Source organism: Panthera leo, chromosome D2, assembly GCF_018350215.1.
Source record: "Panthera leo isolate Ple1 chromosome D2, P.leo_Ple1_pat1.1, whole genome shotgun sequence".
Lineage (NCBI taxonomy): Eukaryota > Metazoa > Chordata > Mammalia > Carnivora > Felidae > Panthera > Panthera leo.
The window spans coordinates 32769242-32789295 of record NC_056689.1 but is presented as its reverse complement, the minus strand read 5'-3'; the positions used below and the strand labels follow the sequence as shown (position 1 = coordinate 32789295).

Here is a 20054-nt window from a genome sequence, read left to right as displayed (position 1 = left end):
GTTCCCAGAAGCATGGCTGGCACTGCCACTCTCCTGACACATACACCAGGCAGCCGCGGCAACTCAGGACACCCCGACCCGCCCGGAGGAGGAGGGAAAGGGGACAACTTGCACGGGGCTCAGTTCGCGAGCGGTGGGGCAGAGTTGTTTTAAAAAAAAAAAAAAAAAGAGGGAGGGACCGAGATCGGGTGCGAGTCAGAGAAGGGTTCAAGTCCCTTCCCCGCCCTGGTGCCCCGGGTCCTGCGGGAACATCCCCGCCATCGCCCCTCCTCCTCCTCCACTCGGCTTCCTCCGCCCTCCCTCCCTTCCTGGTCGCCGCCGCAGGCGCCTGAAGGGCACGGCGGCTCCTCGGTGCCCGGCAAGCTCGGGAGCGGCAGCGAGTTGAGGGAACTCGCCCGCTGCCCCGGCGGCCTGCCCGCCAGCGGCTCCCACACGCCAGCGCCGCCCCGCCCTCCCCGGAGCCTCGGGGCGCGCTCGCTCACCGTCCGGTGGTGCTGCTGCTGCCGGTGGCGGCTGACGCCCAGCCCGGGGAAGCAGCCGGCAGTCAGCGCTCCGCAGCCGCCGACGCCCCCGCCGCCGCCCCGGGAGGAGAGGAGCAGCAGGAGCGATCTACCTGCGGCGGCCGCCATCTCTCAACTGGAAACGGCGCCGACCCAGGCAGCGCAGCGGACGGCCGGGGCGGAGCTAAGGCCCGCCACTCACCCGCGCCGGACCAACTGCCGCCCTTGGCTGAGTTGGTGAGGCGGGGCTTCCTGCAAGGCCCAATCGACAGGCGGGAGAACCACACTTGAGGCTGCCTGTCACTTCCAGAGTTACCTATTGTGGGACCTAGTCAATTACGGGCAAATTCTAAGGAACCGGTAATTGGCATCCGAGCCCCTCACAATAGCAGCAGTAGAGATGGCATATTCGATTTGGCTAATCTTCACCAAGGATAAAGCTATGATAAAGGTAACTGGGGAAACGGATCTTTGTGCTAAGCTTTGTACTTCGTGAGTGTTCTAAGTTGGCAAAATATGTACCAGATAAATAATCATTAAACTAAGGATGCTGGAACGCTCAATGGCACGCCCAGAGTTACCATTCATACTGATGGTATTTGGATATGCTGGAATTAACCCTACATCATAGGGTGATCTAATGACCGTGATGTGTGGCATAGTATAGGAGAGGTAGAATGATGAGGATATCAAAGTCCCAGAATGAGTACATGCCATCAGAGTGAATTAACAGATCTATGTATATTTCAAATACTCAATTCATTTTTACAGCATCTTTCAGACTGATACTCTTACACTCTCCAGAAGCAATAGTCTCCATTTTCTTACTATCTTTGACCCTGTGCGCACTTACTAAACTATGAAAACAGAACATGTTGGTAATGTAATAAAAGTCATGTAAAGGTTACTTCAATGAATTTAGCTAAACTAGCCATTAGGAAAAACTTTGGAATAATTGTTGATCACTTTCTCTTAAAAAATATTTATTTCCCCAAGAAGCAAGATCATAATGAAAGCTCATTAAAGACTGTGAAATAAATATTTCCTTAGAAGATTTCCTTACTATCTGTTGTTATAAGCTGGTTGGTCCTCACATTTTTTTTAAAATCTGAAGCACGAAAGCAGTTTGGTAAGCAGATGAAAAGTATTGCTCTCAATTTTGGGAAACATCTTTATAGTGTAGCCTTAGGTGATCAAGCTGAAACAAACAAACAAAAATACACCACACACAATTTTATTGTATCACTTGTTCTAATAATATTTTTTTTAAGTTTAACTGAAGTAGTACTTGTTTGGCCAAGAATTGCTAAATAATGAAGTGGAGTTTTTGGTCTGTTTAATCCTTCCACCCCACTCTGGAACAGTAAAATGATTGGCTTCTCCAGGTGAGACTATCACACCACTCACCCAAAAGGCATTTATTGCCCAACAGTGGAACCTGAGAGCTCGAGAATGAGATTAGCCCCCCATTCAACAGCTGCACACACTAATCCCTCTCGTTGGAAATCTGTGACATTCCTGGAACAACTTCACTCACAGTCATTTTTGGCCCATCTATATTTATCCCATCTGCATATTATGTATTTACCCAGCTGTGCCATTTCCTCCTTCTTACTAGGAAGGAGAACCATGGATTTTAGTTTTGTTTTTATTTTCTGTGACTTTGCCATATCTGGCTACGAATCAGGATTGCCCCTTCATGTCTTATACTCTGAGAAGTTCTATGGGAATTGTCTTTCTCCTATTTTTCCAAGTATAGAAATTAGATATGCATCCTAGATAGAATGTTCTGAGACTTAGTCCTGTGCATTTGCATTTGCATTTGCAATAAATAGATTATTTAACTGCACAAACCTGAAACTAGAGGGGCTACCAAAAGCTTTCTTCTTATTTACCAAAAGAGGTTATCTTTTATCTACCAAGATGAAACCACTGATGCACCCCCAGTAGGCTGTGTAATTTGCGGATCCACTGACTGAACCGAGTTCTAATAATCCGGAGCTAGAAATGAAAGAAACATCAATTATCTCCTCACTATCTCTTCACTCTTCAGCTATCTCTTTTCCATAGCTGCAAAGGATATACCTCACATTAGCTGGTTGGCCAGGCCCCATAACAAGAAAGTGTAGATAGTGCAACAGAAAGCATCCACATACCTAGAAAATAAATAAATAATAAATTATATACGAAGAGAAACGACATATGACAGGAAACGGTTAATTCATGCAGTACCTGCTATGCTCATCACTTTTATAATACTTTTATAAAAGATGGTAAAGTAGGGGCACCTGGGTGGCTCAGTCAGTTGAGCATCTGACTTCGACTCAGGTCATGATCTCATGGTTCGTGAGTTTGAGCCCCGCATCAGGCTCTGTGCTGACAGCTCAGGGTGTGGAGCCTGCTTTGGATTCTTTGTCTCCCTTTCTCTTTCTGCTCCTCCCCTGCTTACACTCTGTCTCTCTCTCAAAAATAAATAAAGATTAAAAAAAATTTTTTTTAAAGATGGGAAAGTAACCACACACACACACACAAAAAGAAAACTTAAAAACATTGTAACTTTTGAGAATTAAAAAATTTAAGAAAACCTAAATGTTTTCCAATATGGAATTGGTTAATAAATTAGAGACGAACCCTATAACAGAATATTATGTAGCCATTAACAAAATGAATTGTCCCATCTATAAAGAAGTAATAATGCAGTACAAATGAGCCTTTTAAAAGTTATTATTTTATATAATTCAGGTACATATTGACTTCTAGAAAAATAAATAAGAAACATGTTAACTCTGGGGGCTTTTGAGGGGATAGCTACCCTTTCAAATGGTTCAACATTTTCTCATCTGCATGTCATTTTTACCATTATAAAAACATGGTCACTGAAACCTATATGGCTACAGAGTTCTTTTCTGTGTCAGTCCTTAAAACAGGTTGATCTTTTTTTAGCTAAAAATAATCAGAACAGATTTCCTGGAGCATGAAACCCTAACTAGGCTCCCTACAAAACGTACACTGAAGTCAGCTCCCAATTATGACTCAATTCAATGGAGTATTTGCTTAAAAGCATTCCAAAATAGCCAGGATAGGTGATTGCACACAGTTCATTGCGTGAGCAAGAAACCATGACAGGGATCTGCTTAGAGGTCTGGGGGCTGTGTTTCATGGTTCACAGATGGTGTGAATTATATATGCAAGTAAGATGAGCAATTCTTAATGGACATAAAAAAAAGTCTGTGAAGGAGAGCAAAAGAAAAGGGTTTTACCTTCAAATATTTATCACAGCCTAGGTCTGTTTTCTGGCTATTTGGGGTTCACTATTTTCCCAGATGTCATTATTCTCATTTCTCCACACCTACCCATCTGCAGTCATCTCTCCATCATTACCACTCACTTTCCCATGACTTCTTAGTTTCTGTAAACTTTCCTGTCTTTTTTAAGTTTCACTGGTTCAGAAATATTTCTAGTGAGCATAGCTGAGAAGGGCTGAACTACTCGTAAACCCCACCACATCTCTTTTCCCGTCTATATCTACAGCTAGTCTCACTTCGCTAAACTGAACACACATTTTTTTCCTTCCTACTTTTTAATCCCTTTACTTTTCTCCCCCCAATATTCCCATCCCTCTTACTCTAATATAGACTGCAACCTTACACTGGATTATGAACATACTTTACATACATAATTTACATAGGTATACTTACATATGATCTCTTAAAATTTTTATGTAGCCAGAGCCTCAGGCCCTGACCTTCAAAGAATGACTGACTCCATATTCATTTTGTAATTCAGTGACCCTATAACCAAATATTCTTTCAGATCAGGAACATCCAATCTACAAGTTTTCTTCTGTCAAGAGCATGGGGCACCTGGGTGGCTCAGTGGGTTACGCATCTGACTTCGGCTCAAGTCATGATCTCACGGTTCGTGAGTTGAAGCCCCACGTTGGACTCTGTGCTGGACAGCTCAGAGCCTGGAGCCTGCTTCAGATTCTGATTCTCTCTCTCTCTCTGCCCTCCCTCACTCGCACTCTGGGTCTCTCTCTCTCTCAAAAATAAACATTAAAAAAATTTCAAACATATTCAGTGCAATACCTATCAAAATAACACCAGCATTCTTCACAGAGCTAGAACAAACCATCCTAAAATTTGTACGGAACCAGAAAAGACCCTGAATAGCCAAAGCAATCTTGAAAAAGAAAACCAAAGCAGGAGGCATCACAATCCCAGACTGCAAGCTGTATTACGAAGCTGTAATCATCAAGACAGTATGGTACTGGCACAAAAACAGGCACTCAGATCAATGGAACAGAATAGAGAACCCAGAAATGGACCCACACATGTATGGCCAACTAATCTTTGACAAAGCAGGAAAGAATATCCAGTGGAATAAAGACAGTCTCTTCAGCAAGTGGTGCTGGGAAAACTGAACAGCGACATGCAGAAGAATGAACCTGGACCACTTTCTTACACCATACACAAAAATAAACTCAGAATGGATGAAAGACCTAAATATAAGACAGGAAGCCATCAAAATTCTCAAGGAGAAAGCAAGCAAAAACCTCTTTGATCTTGGCTGCAGCAACTTCTTACTCAACATGTCTCTGGAGGCAAGGGAAACAAAAGCAAAAATGAACTACTGGGACTTCATCAAAATTAAAACTTCTACACAGCAAAAGAAATAATCAGCAAAACCAAAAGGCAACAACAGAATGGGAGAAGATATTTGCAAACAACATATCAGATAAAGGGTTAGTATCTAAAATCTGTAAAGAACTTCTCAAACTCCACACCCAAAAAACAAACAATCCAGTGAAGTAATGGGCAAGAGTCATGAATAGACACTTCTCCAAAGAAGACATCCAGATGGCCAACCGACACATGAAAAAATGCTCAACATCATTCACCATCGGGCAAATACAAATCAAAACCACATTGAGATACCACCTCACACTCATCAGAATGGCTAACATTAACAACTCAGGTAAAAACAGATGTTGGCGAGGATGTGGAGAAAGAGGATCTCTTTTGCACTGCTGGTGGGAATGCAAACTGGTGCAGCCACTCTGGGAAACAGTATGGAAGTTCCTCAAAAAATTAAAAATAGAACTACCCTACAACTCAGCAATCGCACTACTAGGTATTTATGCAAGAGATATAGGTATGCTGTTTCAAAGGGACACATGCACCCCAATGTTTATAGCAGCACTATTGACAATAGCCTAAGTATGGAAAGAGCCCAAATGTCCATTGATGGATGAATGGATAAAGAAGATGTGGTGTGTATACACACACACACACACACACACACACACACACACACACACAATGGAGTATTACTTGGCAATCAAAAAGAATGAAATCTTGCCATTTGCAACTACGTGGATAGAACTAAAGGGTATTATGCTAAGCAAAATTAGTTAGTGCGAGAAAGACAAACATCATATGACTTCACTCCTATGAGGACTTTAAGATATAAAACAGATGAACATAAGGGAAGGGAAGCAAAAATCATAAAAAATCAATGGGTAAGGGGCATTAAGGAATCTACTCCTGAAATCATTGTTGCACTATATGCTAACTTGGATGTAAATTTAAAAACCAAATTAAATAAAAAATTTTTTTTTCGAGAGCAGAACACCAGGAAAACACCGAGTTGAGAAGGGCAGGGTTTGTTCAAATAGGACCGTCTTTGTTCATGTTTCTCAAGATCTGAGAGGTTGGCAGCAAATATTAATGGTGTCCTTTTTGTGTTGGATTGGCTGTGGCTTCCTCCAGCCTTTGCTATTTACTAGACCTTTGGAGCCGGGAATTTTTCCTCTATCTGAAGTGACTCAAAGAGGCAGGACACACAAACTTTGCACTAAAATAAACAACGCCTCTAGAGGAATTCAGCATAGGAATTTGGCACACATTCTTATGGAGTTGAACACCATTCCAGAATATCTAAAAGTGCCCCCAAAATCACAAGAACATTCTTTGACAAGACCAAATTCTAACAAAATTCCAGATTGGTAAAGTGCTCCCCTCTTTCAGCAATCTCCAGGTACTTACTACCTAAATCCTGAATATGCCCTGACCTTTCAACCTCCAACTCTGCTCCCACTGTCCCTGTAAGCCACCTGTTCTACTCTTTTGAAGGCCAACTTTGCCTCCTCTGAGATTAAATGTCCAAGTAAAATTAAACTCTCATAATTTATTGTTTGACCTTGTATCATGGTACTTTGGTACCTGCTGCAAGCTGATTTGACAGTTGAGGTCTGCCACAGCCCCTTGGTTATCAGACCTATTTGATTAGACTCATCTCCTTGGCTGGGCCACAGCTCCTTCTGTCATCTTCTAAGTGTAATTTGTATCAAAGTTATTAATGTTACTATATTTCTCTTACAGAAACTTTTCTAGGTTAGTGTTGCCAATCTGGCAAACTAATTTAAGCTATCTATTTAGATGATAATCAGTACTTTTTGGATTGCCTCTTTTACACAACATTTAAATTTATAGGAGTCTCCCAATGCTGATAGCCAAAATAATTTCATAAAGTATGGCGGGTCTAAATAAATTATTCTGGGGTGGGGCACCTGGGTGGCTTAGTCAGTTTAGTGTCCGACTCTTGATTTCAGCTCGGGTTATGATCCCTGAGTCATGGGATCAGGCCCCACATTGGGCTACATGTTGGGCTCTACACTGAGCATAGAGCCTGCTTACGATTCTCTCTCTCCCCCTCCTGCCCCTCTTCCCCATTCTCTCTCTCTCTCTCAAATTAAAAATAAAAAATTTATTCTGGGGTGAGCCAGTCCATTGAAAGTCTTCAAAAATTCATCAAATACCTAGCATTAGTTTACCTATTTCAAGCTCAGATTCATCTTTATATTACGCTGAGTGTTGCCCAAATTTCAGCTCCTCTGAAACTAAACAAATTTAGTGTCCAATGGTATATTCATTCTCCACTTTGATATCATGTATATAATCTTCATCAGTACTTATTTATATGTGGACGCATAAAGACTGGGCTCTGGGTTGCACTTGGTAGGAGGCAGAGGGTGGAGGAAGCTGTGGGCGTGAGACTGGTCATTGCCAGTTAACAACAGGTGCGAATGCTGCTCTTTAAATTTAGCCATTGCACTTGGCATCTCATCTCTCAGCCGTCACGTATGGCAACCACTGCTGATTTGGAAAGGATCAAGGAAAGAATGACAGAAAGGGTCACATTTATTAAAAGGCAGAGAGGAAAAAGAGCTTTGTTCTCTTTTATTTAATAAAAGCTAGCCTAAGAAATAAAAAACCAGCATGAGACTTGGAAAGTGAAAAAACAACTTAAAAGAGTGAAAAGGGGAAGAAAATTATTCAAAGAGATAATAATTATTAACAAATCATTCTTAATTAGGCACTTTAAAAGCCATTCCAGCTGCCAAAACGTGGGAGCAAAATTATCTAAAATTTGGGTAGAGACTCAGAAAATAATTACTACTAATTGGGAGTTAGGATAAGAGGAGGGGACAAGACCTGAATGAGGATAATCTTTTGTTCATTCATTTGATCAGTCAAGAAAAATATACTGACTGCCTCTTATGTGTCAGACAATATATGCTATGATATGAGAAAACTTTCCAAAATTCACATTTTTTTGCATCGTGTATTACTTTTTCTAAAATGCTCACCCTAACCTTGAAATGGAATCAATTCTTCCCATAACTTTGCAGTCCAACATTTATAGAGCATTCAAAAGAATTACTGAAAGATCCTTTGAGTTACCTCGGAGTCTCAATATAACATAACTTTAAAACATACTCCCAATGTAATAACTCACCCCACCCAACAAAATTAGCAAGAAGACATATGAAGAAATTTTAGTTTTTTGCTGTCATTGTACAGTAGGGTACAATTCTATGTAAATAGTTTCTAACTAGTTCATTGCCTAGAGTATAAAGAGAACTTCAATCTCAGAGAATTGTGAGAAGACATTGCATTCCTTCCTTCATGCCTTGCTATTCTAAGACGTACCTATTAGATTGAAACAGGGCCCTTTGGCTTTTCCAACATCAGAATAACTCATTTAGTAGACTTGTTAAGAGACGCCTGGGTGGCTCAGTCGGTTGAGCATCCGGCTTCGGCTCAGGTCATGATCTTGCGGTTTGTGAGTTTGAGCCCTGCGTCGGGCTCTGTGCTGATGGCTCAGAGCCTGGGGCCTGCTTCAGATTCTGTGTCTCCCTCTCTCTCTGTCCCTCCCCTGCTCATGCTCTGTCTCTCTCTGTCTTTCAATAGTAAACAAACGTTAAAAAAAATTAATAGACTTGTTAAAATTTAAGCAAGATTTATAGCACCTATGGATGCTACTACTTTAAGATCCTGAAGCAATCAGATCTATTAACTATTCAATCAAAACATGATCATTATTAAGAAGAGGAAAATTGCATATAATACCACTAGATTATAAACCTGGGATAGTGTGTGGAAGGGTCCTAACTCAGAATCCTGAGTTAATTTGGATTATTTCCCATGATATTTTATAGTTACTATTACAATTACCATGATACAGAACTCAAGAGGATTTGAAAAAAGATTGTAAAGATTTGATTTTTCTTTTAAAATGGACTTTTGCTGCTTTCTTATCAATTTTATGTTTTGGAAGGTGGAAATATATAAACATAGACAATAATTTCCTATTTGCAATCATGAATCCTTCTCCCAGAAACAGACCTGGGATATGAATGAATCTTGTTAAATCAAATTTTACATATAGGTTAATAGTAAGCAGGCCAACTTTGAAAAGTAAAACCCTAGTTTCCAGAATGCATTCTTTTTTTTATGCTTTTTAAATTTATTTACTTATTTTGAGAGAGAGAGAGAGAGAGAGAGAGATCACAAGTGGGGTAGGGAGAGAGAAAGAATTCCAAGCAGGCTTTCACACTGTCAGCACAGAGCCCAACTTGGGGCTCAAACTCACAAACTGTGAGAACATGACCTGGGCCAAAATCGAGAGTCGGATGTTTAACCGACTGAGCCATCCAGGCACCCCCGGAATGCATTCTTTAGAATGGTAATTCCCAATTTTTGATCCATCTTGGCAAATAAAACTTTAACACATGGTCATCACAAATAATAGCTCCCTAAAGCATCTCAATAAATAAGACAGACTTTGGCTTATACAAAATTCCAAGTGTGTTAATTGTAACTACATTGTGCCCAAATATCTCCTTGTATTAAAAAAAAATCTGAAGTATTTTTTTAAGTTTATGTATTTATTTGGAGAGAGACAGACACAACGTGAGTGGGGGAAGGACAGAGAGAGAGAGAGGGAGAGAGAGAATTCCAAGCAGGCTCCATGCTGCCAGCGCAGAACCCAAGGTGGCGTTCGAACCCACGAGCCCCGAGGTTATGACCTGAGCCCAAACTAAGAGCCAGATGCTTAACTGACTGAGCCACCCAGGCACCCCTGAAGTATTTCTTAAATTTAATAAAAGAGTTTATTCTGCAACTGCAGTAATGGCTATCTGTGAGTTCCAAGAAATTCATCCATTATCTCAATAAATAAGGTGATTTGTTGGTTGAGTTACCACAGCCAACAAACAAACAAAAGGATCCGGCCCCACCAACTTGCCATATAATAAAAGATCAGGGAAACAGGAGAGTATTATAGGAGGGCATTTTACCTAATTTTGAGGATCTGGGTAGGGATCTCAGGAGATCCCTTTGGTGACACCTGACAAGTTAATGGAAGTAAGTGCCGGAGGGAAAGTAGTGAGATATGATACCAGAGAAGCAACAAGAACCCATTACGTAGTGTCTTATAAATCATATTAAGGAATTTGGACTTTACACAAAGAACAAAGTTTGTCTTCAAAGGTTTCAGAAATGGGAGAGATTAGAGAATAGATTGGAGACCAGAGAGACTGAAGGAAAACGAATTAGGAGATCTAGGCAAGAAATGCCAGCAATATGATCTATAGTATTGGCCATGGAAAAAAAAAAAACAGACTAATTTGAAAGAGACTGTATATAAGAAGTTGAATCAAAAAGTACTGGTAATTGATAGGATATTTGGGGGCAGCAGGGAAAAAAGGAGAGTAAGGTAGCAAGGGAAATTGTTAAGTGTCTCACTTGGGCAACTTGTGTCGATGCTGATGCCAGAGGAAACACAGAAAAGATATCATGGGGGATGATGAGTTCAGTTTTGAAAATGTTGTGTGACAGGTGCCTTGAGACATCCAAGCAACAATATTCATCAGACAGCTGGTTATTTGAGCCTAATGAATAGACTGTAGAAATAGATGTGGAGATCATCCGCATATAGATAGTTTGTAAATGAAACCACAGAAGTGGCTGGAACCATCCGGGATGAGATCTAAGAAATTAGTTGAAGATCTAAGAAGATCTAAGAAATTAGATGCCATTTAATGTTCTTCCCTAATACATGCTTAACAAATATTTGATTTAAGTAAATGAATGAATGAATAAAAACATGAGTTTTAGTAAGATCTAGAAGGCATTTTTAACATTTGCACAGGACTTTTTCAGTATTTAGTATTGGTATTCCCTTTTTCAGTATTCAGTATTAATATTCACTGACCTCAGGTAGTTAGTGGCTATGAATTGTTCAGTTTTCAAAAATGTTCTGGGTCCCTGGAGAACTTTTTTAATTTACTGCAAGATTTTTATTTTATTACAATGACAATATGTATAAAGCTCCCAAGCTGAGTTCTAATACTTCAGACAGGAGCAAACTCACATACTTGGCATAGTTTCTTATACATAACTAATGCTCTAAAATAATATGTTCAGGGGCACCTGGGTGGCTCAGTCGGTTGAGCGTCCAACTCTTGATTTTAGCTCAGGTCATGATCCCGAGGTCATGGAATTGAGCACTGTTTTGGCTCCACACTGGGCGTGGAGCCTGTTTGGGGTCTCCCTCTCTCTCCCTCTGACCCTCTCCCCTGCTCACACCCTGTCTCTCCAAAATAATAATAATAATAATAATAATAATAATAATAATAATAATAATAATAAATTAAAAATAAACTCATAAGTTCAAAGACATTTGTGGAATGAATGAATAAATACATATGTGAAATACATATACTTACCTTCTCACAATAAAGCTATAGTATCTCCGTTCCACTGTTCTTGATGTCTGCTGAGGTGGTACAATAAGAACAACATAAGCAATTCAGTCCTAAGGGCCATTTACTCAAAGGAAGAACACCTACACTAACAATGCTGCCCAGGCTGCACTCCAGAGAGCGGGGGTGATATTAACAAAGAACTCATGTCCAAAATATACAAAGAGCTCTCGCAAATCAATAAGAAAAAGGCAGCAACCCAATAGAAAAAAATGGGCAAAAGACTTGAACAAATAATTCACAAAAAGAGATCAAAATAACCCATAAACAAATGGAAGGGTTCTTCACTTCATTCCCCATAAAGGAAATGCAAATTAAAAACCACAATGCAGAGCGCCTGGGTGGCTCAGTTAAGCGTCTGACTTCGGCTCAGGTCATGATCTCTCAGTCTGTAAGTTCGAGCCCCGTGTTGGGCTCTGTGCTGACAGCTCAGAGCCTGGAGCCTGTTTCAGATTCTGGGTCTCCCTCTCTGACCCTCCCTCATTCATGCTCTGTCTCTCTCTGTCTCAAAAATAAATAAACGTTAAAAAAAATTTTTTTTAAACCCACAATGAAATAGCACTTCAAGCCCAGTAGAAGAAAAGAGTCAAAATGAAAAAGATGAAAAATACCAAGTTTTGGCAAGGATATGTAGCAATCTTGACACTCTTATGTTGCTGGTGGGAGTATAAATTGACCCAAACACTCTATCAGTCATAGTGCAGTCAGGAGACACAAACCATACCAATTACTTGAAGAGACAATTTAATATAAAGAATTGTTAATAATAAAGGATGTGTCTCTAGTTTTAATAATTCTAATCATTTTCTTTTGTCCTCTTAGCTAAAGGGATCATAGCTGCTTTCTGCAGTTGCTACCCCATGATTCTTTCAAGTTTTCTTTTTACCCTTGCAGTTACTTAGTTAATATCTTTACACCTAGTTAACATTTACATTACACCTATCTTTACACCTAGTTAACATTTACATTAAATTCCCTCTTCTCAAGTTACTGGTATGGTTTTTATCTGCTAACTCATATAGAATTGATAGCAGGAGTGACCCAGGAAACAGACCCTCAAATATAGGATGTCTTGGGGCTCAAGTGGCTGTTATACTTTGCCAATATGGTGATAATCATGATTTCTAGGGCTGTCATGTGGCCTGGGACTCAGACATCTACAGATGTAGGTTCTCATGTTGTTGGGAGTGGAGGTACAGAAGCAAGGGTTTTCATAATTGAGACTGTACAACTCTTATATCCTAGTCACCAGCAATGACCCTCCTATATACTATGGGAGTAGTTCAGACTTAGAGATCTTTCTGGAAAACTACACTATACATAGTGGATGGGTAATTGAGCTACTAAATTCAGAACTAGCCAAATTATTGAAACACATGTTTCTATTACAAATGAAAAGATAGGGATTGAAAGACGGAAATAGAAATCACTTTGGAATAGAAATCACCTAGGAAACAATTTAGTCCTCGTCTCTGATGGGACAAAAAAAAAAAAAAAAAAAATTAAACGACCTACCAGTGCTGAGTGTTTTAATATGTATTAGCTCATTTAATCATCTCACTAACATTATGACTAGGTATTAGTATTCCTGTCTTACAGATGAGGATATTGAGGTTAAGTAATTTATGCTAACTTAGTACCCAAACTCAGGAATGAAGGACTTCAGCACCCACACTCTTAACCATTAATGTAATCTCACTCTCTGGAAGCCAGCACTCTCCACATGCAGTTCAATATAATACTCTGTAAACTACAGGTCATCATTGCTTCCCTCCCCACCTCCCCCGCCCCAGGCTATTCGGTTTACAATGGGGGAAAAGAGCCACGTAAAAGGTTAGATAGACCTGAAAAGGACTTCACAGGCTCTCTCCATCATAGTCTCAGTCTGCAGTAACTTCACTGAAGTCTAAGCACATATCTGACTTGCCCCAAGGCCACAGAGCAGTTTGTTTTTCCAAGGGAGGGGACATTTTATTTATTTATATTTAAACTTTTGTTTTTTAAAAGTAATCTCTACATCCAATGTGGGGCTCAAACTCATGACCCCAAGATCAAGATGCTTAACCAACTGAGCCAGCCAGGCGCCCCTCACAAGGCTATTTAGCGGTGGAGGCAGAACTATAATCCAGGTTTCCTCACTCTCAAGGCAGTTTTCTTTTGACTATACCACAAAATCTGCTCCTCCCACATTCTCTTCTCTCAGAGATGGGTATTGGTATAGGGTCCAAAGTTCTTATTGACTCTTAAAGGGACTGGCTGATGTGGACAGGCAGGCTTGTTTATTAAAGGTACACAGATCTACTTCCTGGTATATATTCAATGCCGCCTCCAGTTTTATGCGTTAGCAGACTGGGCAGCCACTGTGTGCTGTGCAGAAAAGTCAGTTTTCAACCTGCCCTACATTACCTTTGCCTCGATACTTCAGACTCTCAATGTTTGCTCTTTTGGGTTGAAACACTGGAAACCTTGGTTAAAACGTCAATGGACAGTACAACCAAAGGAAGTTCTTGTCAATTCCTTAGCTTGAATTAGTTTAAGCAATTAGCACTCATCTCATGGAAGAGTCCTAAAGGATCAGGACTCTGGAGACATTTGGATTTTCCGGACGGTATCAAATGGCATAGGATGACCCGAGAGAAGTGAGGCAGGTTATAGCAGAAACCTGCAGGGACAGGTCATGGCCATATGAAGTCACAGGACACCTAGAGAGGCGAGAAGAAACTAAAAGTCAGAAAATGGTACAGAAATGGGGTGGGAAATGGAGCTCTTTTGTACAAATTAGAAAGAGACCCACGAGTTCCTGGGTGCCTCAGTTGGTTAAGCGTCTGACTCTTGATTTCGGCTCAGGTCATGATCTCACCGTGGGTGACTTCAAGTCCTGCATCGGGTTCCATGCGGACATTGCAGAGCCTGCTTGGGATTCTCTTTCTCTCTCTCTCTCTCTCAAAATAAATAAATAAACTGAAAAGAGAGAGAGAGAGAGAGAGAGAGACCCTTTCTGAGCATCTTAGAGAATACAGCACAGACTAGATTTCCATTTCTACCGGCCCAACTTGCACACTGAACAGCCACTTGTGATAGACTTGTGTAAATCACATGCATCATAATGTTGCTGAGTGGTTGCCCTGCCTGCCACCCCTGCCGTTGCTCCTCATTTCCCAAGACAGCCGCAGAAAAAAAAGAGAACTAACCTTCACAATGCCTGGCCACAGCCCTCAGCGAATTTACTGAGCTCTTACTCTGCGCAGTCAGTCATCACAAAAAACTCAATGAGTAAGATACTATTTTCCCAACTTTACAGATGAAAAATATAATGGCCCAACGAATTTAAGTGTTTTCTGTAGGACACACAATTAAGAAAACATTCAAAGAGGCTAAGTACAGTGTACCCAGCGAGTTAAGCTGGGTCTGATTCATCCTTATCTTTGTCTCCCTATACCACACCTGTTCACAGAAAACTGTTTCCTGCAGTTTACATAGTTGTACATACTCAGTTATGGCCAACCCTATTCTCTATTACACGGCATTGACCTTCAACGGTCTAACTTAACACAGATAAGCGCACAGGTTTCTCATTTGTAGGTGGACAATCTGGCAGGCAGCAACAGGGAAAAAAGACCCTTTGACAAGGTCACAAGAAGGTTAATGAGGTCTAGATTTTAAAATATTTTTCTAAAATCTGAAAGAAAGAAAAAAGATACTTCAATGACAAGTTTGAGTACTAGCTAACAGCACAGTGATAAGCTGGGTGCTGTAAAACATTACATTATAGCATCTTGCTCAATCCTCAGAATATCCTTATGAGGAGAATACTCTCCAAGCCCCCATTGTTCAGATAAGAAAAATGAGACATTGAGAAGCTACTTGCTAAAGATCTCCTGGCTAAAGTATTGGAGCCAGATATGAATCCAGGATATCTGTTACCAGAGTCCACACACTTGTTCCTCTATATTACCTCTGCTGATAAAGCGAACAGTTCATGTTGAAGATCTCAGAGAAAACCCTGTAGTATCTTAGACTATTAACTTAAAAGTATTCACTCTGAGGCCTTAGGGGATGGTGTCATGATGAAAATAGCAAAGAAAAGGAGATTTTTGTGTTTTTAAAATAATTCCTTTGATAATATTAATTTCTTTGGTATGTTTGACATACTAGATTACTAGTACCTTTTGGATAAATGTCTTGTGTTTGACATGTTTCCTTCACTCACTCACTCATTATTGAATCATTGCCGAACAATACTGATCTTTATGGAGAAGGCAGCATCATGCCTAACACTGAGCTTGGCGTATCATAAACTTAAATTTTTATTGAATGATTAGTTCCAGAAGGAAGAGGTTTTACCGGAAGTTTTCTAGACATAGTTCCATAGGAATTAATCGTGAATGATTTTGATAATTCCATCACTAAATTACTAAGACAATATTCCACAGGTATGGGTTGAGTTTGAATCTATGTTTAGTGTAACAACTTTTGAATTGGTGGTAGTCAGCAAATGTTCAGTAATTATAACCTTTTTTTTTCTTTAAGAAAGAGAGCACAAGCAGGAGAGGGGCAGAAGGGAAAGAAGGGAGGGGGGAGAGAGAGAGAGAGAGAGAGAGAGAGAGAGAGAGAGAGAGAGAGAATCTCAAGCAGGCTCCACGCTCAGCACAGAGCTGGACGCGGGGCTCAGTCCCACAACCCTGGGATCATGACCTGAGCCAAAAGTGAGTCGGACGCTCAACTGACTGAGCCATCCTGGTACGTCAGTAATTATAACCTTTCTAGAGAGTAAGTAAATTGAAAATATTTGTTTGCTTTTTCTGTAAAATTTTAAATGCTCTCTAATATCTAACATTAGGGTATGCTAATATCAAATGTCTGTAGCTCAGTTTACTTTTTTTTTTTAAGTTTTATTTATTTAAGTAATCCCAACACCCAACGTGAGGATCAAACTCATGACCCCAAGATCAAGAGTTGTATGCTTTTCCAACTGAGCCAGCCAGGCACCCCATAGCTCAGTTTATTCATTAGTGTCCTCTACCTTGTTTTAGGAAGTATAGGACATCCTTTATTTACAGCAAGTCAGTTCACAGTTCTCATTCCAGGACTCTGCCTACCACCACTGTGTTCAACTTATGGTGCCCTCAGTGAACCCAGAACAAAGAAGCATATTGTGCCCAGACTTTTGAGGAAGTGCATTTCTACCTTATTGCAGCAAAAAGCCCTGCAATCTGATGTCCAAAGCCTATACTTTGCTGAAGAAATATATAAGAAAAATATTCCCGCATCCATTTCTCAAAAGCCATTAAGTAGCCTAAAGTTTATCTAGAAATTTCCTCAAAGGTAAAAATAAAAATATTGCCATAGTCTTCTGTGACGTAGTTGAAAGGATATTGGAAGTGGTTTTGGAGAACTAGATTTTAAACCCAGGTCTAACTACTATGCAATCTGTGTGGGTAAGATACTTAACCTCTGCTTCCTCATCTGTAAAATAATATTCTCCTCTCTGGGTTGCAAAGGTTGTAAAGGTTAAAAAAAAGGGAGGGGGGAGTTTGGCACATGAAGCTACGTAGCAACCTAAAAAAAGTCAGTTTAATTAAAACCAGAAATATTATGTTAAATATTTTTCTTTCTCTCTTTTTAACAGGAAAACGAACAAATTTAATAACATGTACATCTTCTGTATACCCAAAGAGATACCCAAAGAAATTAACTCCAAAGATGCCTCTTTCTCTGCTAATTTGTTTAAAAAAAAAAATAACAACCAAGAATTATGAAGAAGTGAGGTCTTTGTTCATTTGCCCCTAACTTCCTGGTGTTCTGGTTTATATAAAGACTTCCACCATTGAGGAAGTCTATGTGAGCTTTATATCCCTGCCATCAGGGCAAAATGCCTGTCTTCATGTAAATGCCTGAGAAGAGTGTCATGTGTCAGTTTAGATAATGAGAGTTCATGTGTCTGTACTGCATCTCTTAGAATCCTTTTTATTTGGTGAAAAGTTTTTTAACTTCTGAATTATGACCGGTCTCGTTCATCGTTTCACAAGGTTAAACAGCAGATGTCTTAAGTGTGGAACAAAAGATACCCCCCCCCCACACACACACACCATCACACACACTTCTATTTTTTCCTTTCTTCCCCTGGCCTATTCTTAGAGCTTGGAATGGACCACATTACCCTATAGACTGACACAGTGGACTAGCCAACCCATTGAAAAACAGCTTTCCAGCTTGCTGATTCATACCTTCTTTAAGCAGAGATGATTGCTCCTAACTTATACTGTCTTTTTTTCTGACTCCTAATGAGCTTTAGTCAAAAGATCCTTTTTATATCACACAAATATTCAAATAACCGAAGAAATGACAATGTCCAAAATGAATTCCAAATTGAGATATTTTTCCCTTAGGTAAGCCAAAATATGAATTATTCTGTCCATCTATAATGAAAAGTTAACTGAACTCATGCTGGTTTGTCTCTAACAGCATTAAGCTGCCACTTTTTGATGAAGTTTGGTAATTTAGTCCTGCAGCATAATGGCAGGATCAATGGACAAGGACTTAGAAGACTTGGACTCCATTTTCAGTTCTAGCTCTGGCTCATTACCATTACTTTGCCCTGACCATCTTCTATTATTACTTGGAATCTCAATTATATTAACAATGCAGAGAGATTTGGAAAAACTACCCTGTAAGCTAACAACTAAGATGCAGCGGTCTTTTGTTTGCAATTGGTGTGCCATCATAGTCTCAGGCAATAAAACTGTCTATCTTGGCATCTCAGTTTCTTTATCTGTAAAGACATGATAAATTACTTGTTCCTCTTTTCCCACCAGTTCCCTCACAGAAATGCGGTAATGGAAATGATATTAACACTATAAAAGATTTTGGATCTCTCTAGGCTGTTGCTACATAAAGAGAAAGTCCTTTTTATATTTCAACTGGCATTTTTAGGTACTTAGTGCTCCCTGAGTTTGCACCATATCAAATCCATTTGGAAAAGATTACTACATAGACGGTTATTCTTTACAGAACCATTGCAGAAATAAAACGGGCCACAGAGAATACGCGTTAAGAAAATAAAATTGTTTCGCAAAATTTGTGATTGTTGGAAGTTAAAAATTCTTCTGATTCACATTACCACCCTAATCATCTTAACGCAAAAGAGACAGCTTGTAAATTCGCAGCTTTCTATTGCCATGTTGTCTAGGTAGCGATACCAGCTGAAAAAAAAATGGGGATACCACTCAGTTGATCCTGGTTATTCCAGGATTTTTGTAAAGTACCTGAGAAAAGTGTGTAGGTAGTGAGGGATCTTAAAATCTAACAATAGTTGACAGATAGCTTCTAATCTTGGTTTTGCATGTGTCAAACCTAAGAATGTTACAGGGATATTCACCCATCTCATGTAAATAGGAGCACTGACAGATAATAAGTATATCCTATCTGCTAAAAGAATTATGATCCTTACAATGCCCATTTTAATTTTTAAAGATTGTAATGGTAATGTGTTTCGTTATATAATCTCTTATATACAAAATGTGTTTATTAGGATGCTTTCCCACTCATCTCGACTCAGGGTGTTTTTAGTGCTGCTTCTGTCTGAAGGAGCATCCTTCTGTAACTTTTCCTCCTGTAGGTTGGCAGAGGACAGTTGAAAGAGTCAACATACAGACTACCATTTGTGCCTGGCTAAAAATGGTGGTGATTTTATAGTATCCTGGGCATTTCCTGGCCATGAAGTAGGAATCAAGGCTCTGCACCAATTACTTCTTCTTGTGTTTCCTCTTCTCTTCTGGAGAGGGATGGAGGAGATCTTTCTCAAGGGGCATATCTTTGTGGGGAGAGGCATATCCTTGTGGGGAGGGGCATATCCTTGTCGCTGCTGGAAAGGCTGTTATACAATCTCTTTGTCACATTAGAGTACTAACAGATTCAAAGCTCAGACAGTGAAGGACAAAAATTCTCAGACTGATACATGAAATCGTATTGATTCAAAGACAGGTCTGAAACTGAAAGATCAGTTTATAGGGTGAAAGGAAAAGAGGAACATATGGAACCAAAATTTGCAGCCAAGGAGGACCCAAGATGTAGAGGTGGCCTGGTAACTGACAGAGATTCCTACAGGCAGGTCAGAACTCATATGCCTAGCAACAAGTATTAGAGATTTGTCACTAGGAAACTGGAATCCAAAGTCGGGAAATCCAGTTGTTTTGGTTACAAAAGATACACATAGAAAACCTATAAAACCCTTTGAGGATAGATCTTCGTTCATTCATTCAATAAATATATATTAAACACCTATATATGCTAGACACTATTTTAGACACTGGAAAATAAGCAGTGAACAGAACAAGGTTCACTTAACTTGCGTAACTAGCTGGGGAGGGGGAAGGGCAGACAATAAACAGGTAAATAAGTAAAATACATAGTTTGCCAAAAGAAGTAAGTTTATGGAGAAAATT

General features: G+C 39.8%; 1 protein-coding gene, 1 long non-coding RNA gene and 1 pseudogene across 3 annotated transcripts in view; 1 reads left to right on the top strand and 2 right to left on the bottom strand.

The window, feature by feature from the left end:
- The window catches only part of MCU (mitochondrial calcium uniporter), a 205888-nt gene extending 205259 nt beyond the window's left edge, over positions 1-629 (bottom strand). Inside the window, exon 1 of one of the 2 annotated variants that reach the window (XM_042908327.1) lies at positions 483-629. In XM_042908327.1, the coding sequence (XP_042764261.1) occupies positions 483-629 (147 nt within the window). The remainder of the gene's footprint in view (positions 1-482) is intronic. The other variant, XM_042908324.1, reaches the window with a different exon arrangement.
- On the top strand, positions 599-17370 carry LOC122202117. The gene is made up of 2 exons (XR_006194471.1): positions 599-951; positions 17240-17370. It is a non-coding gene; the product is annotated as an uncharacterized LOC122202117 (long non-coding RNA).
- Positions 17371-19175: 1805 nt separating this feature from the next.
- LOC122202028 lies at positions 19176-19421 on the bottom strand (annotated as a pseudogene).
- Between the last annotated feature and the right edge of the window lie 633 nt (positions 19422-20054).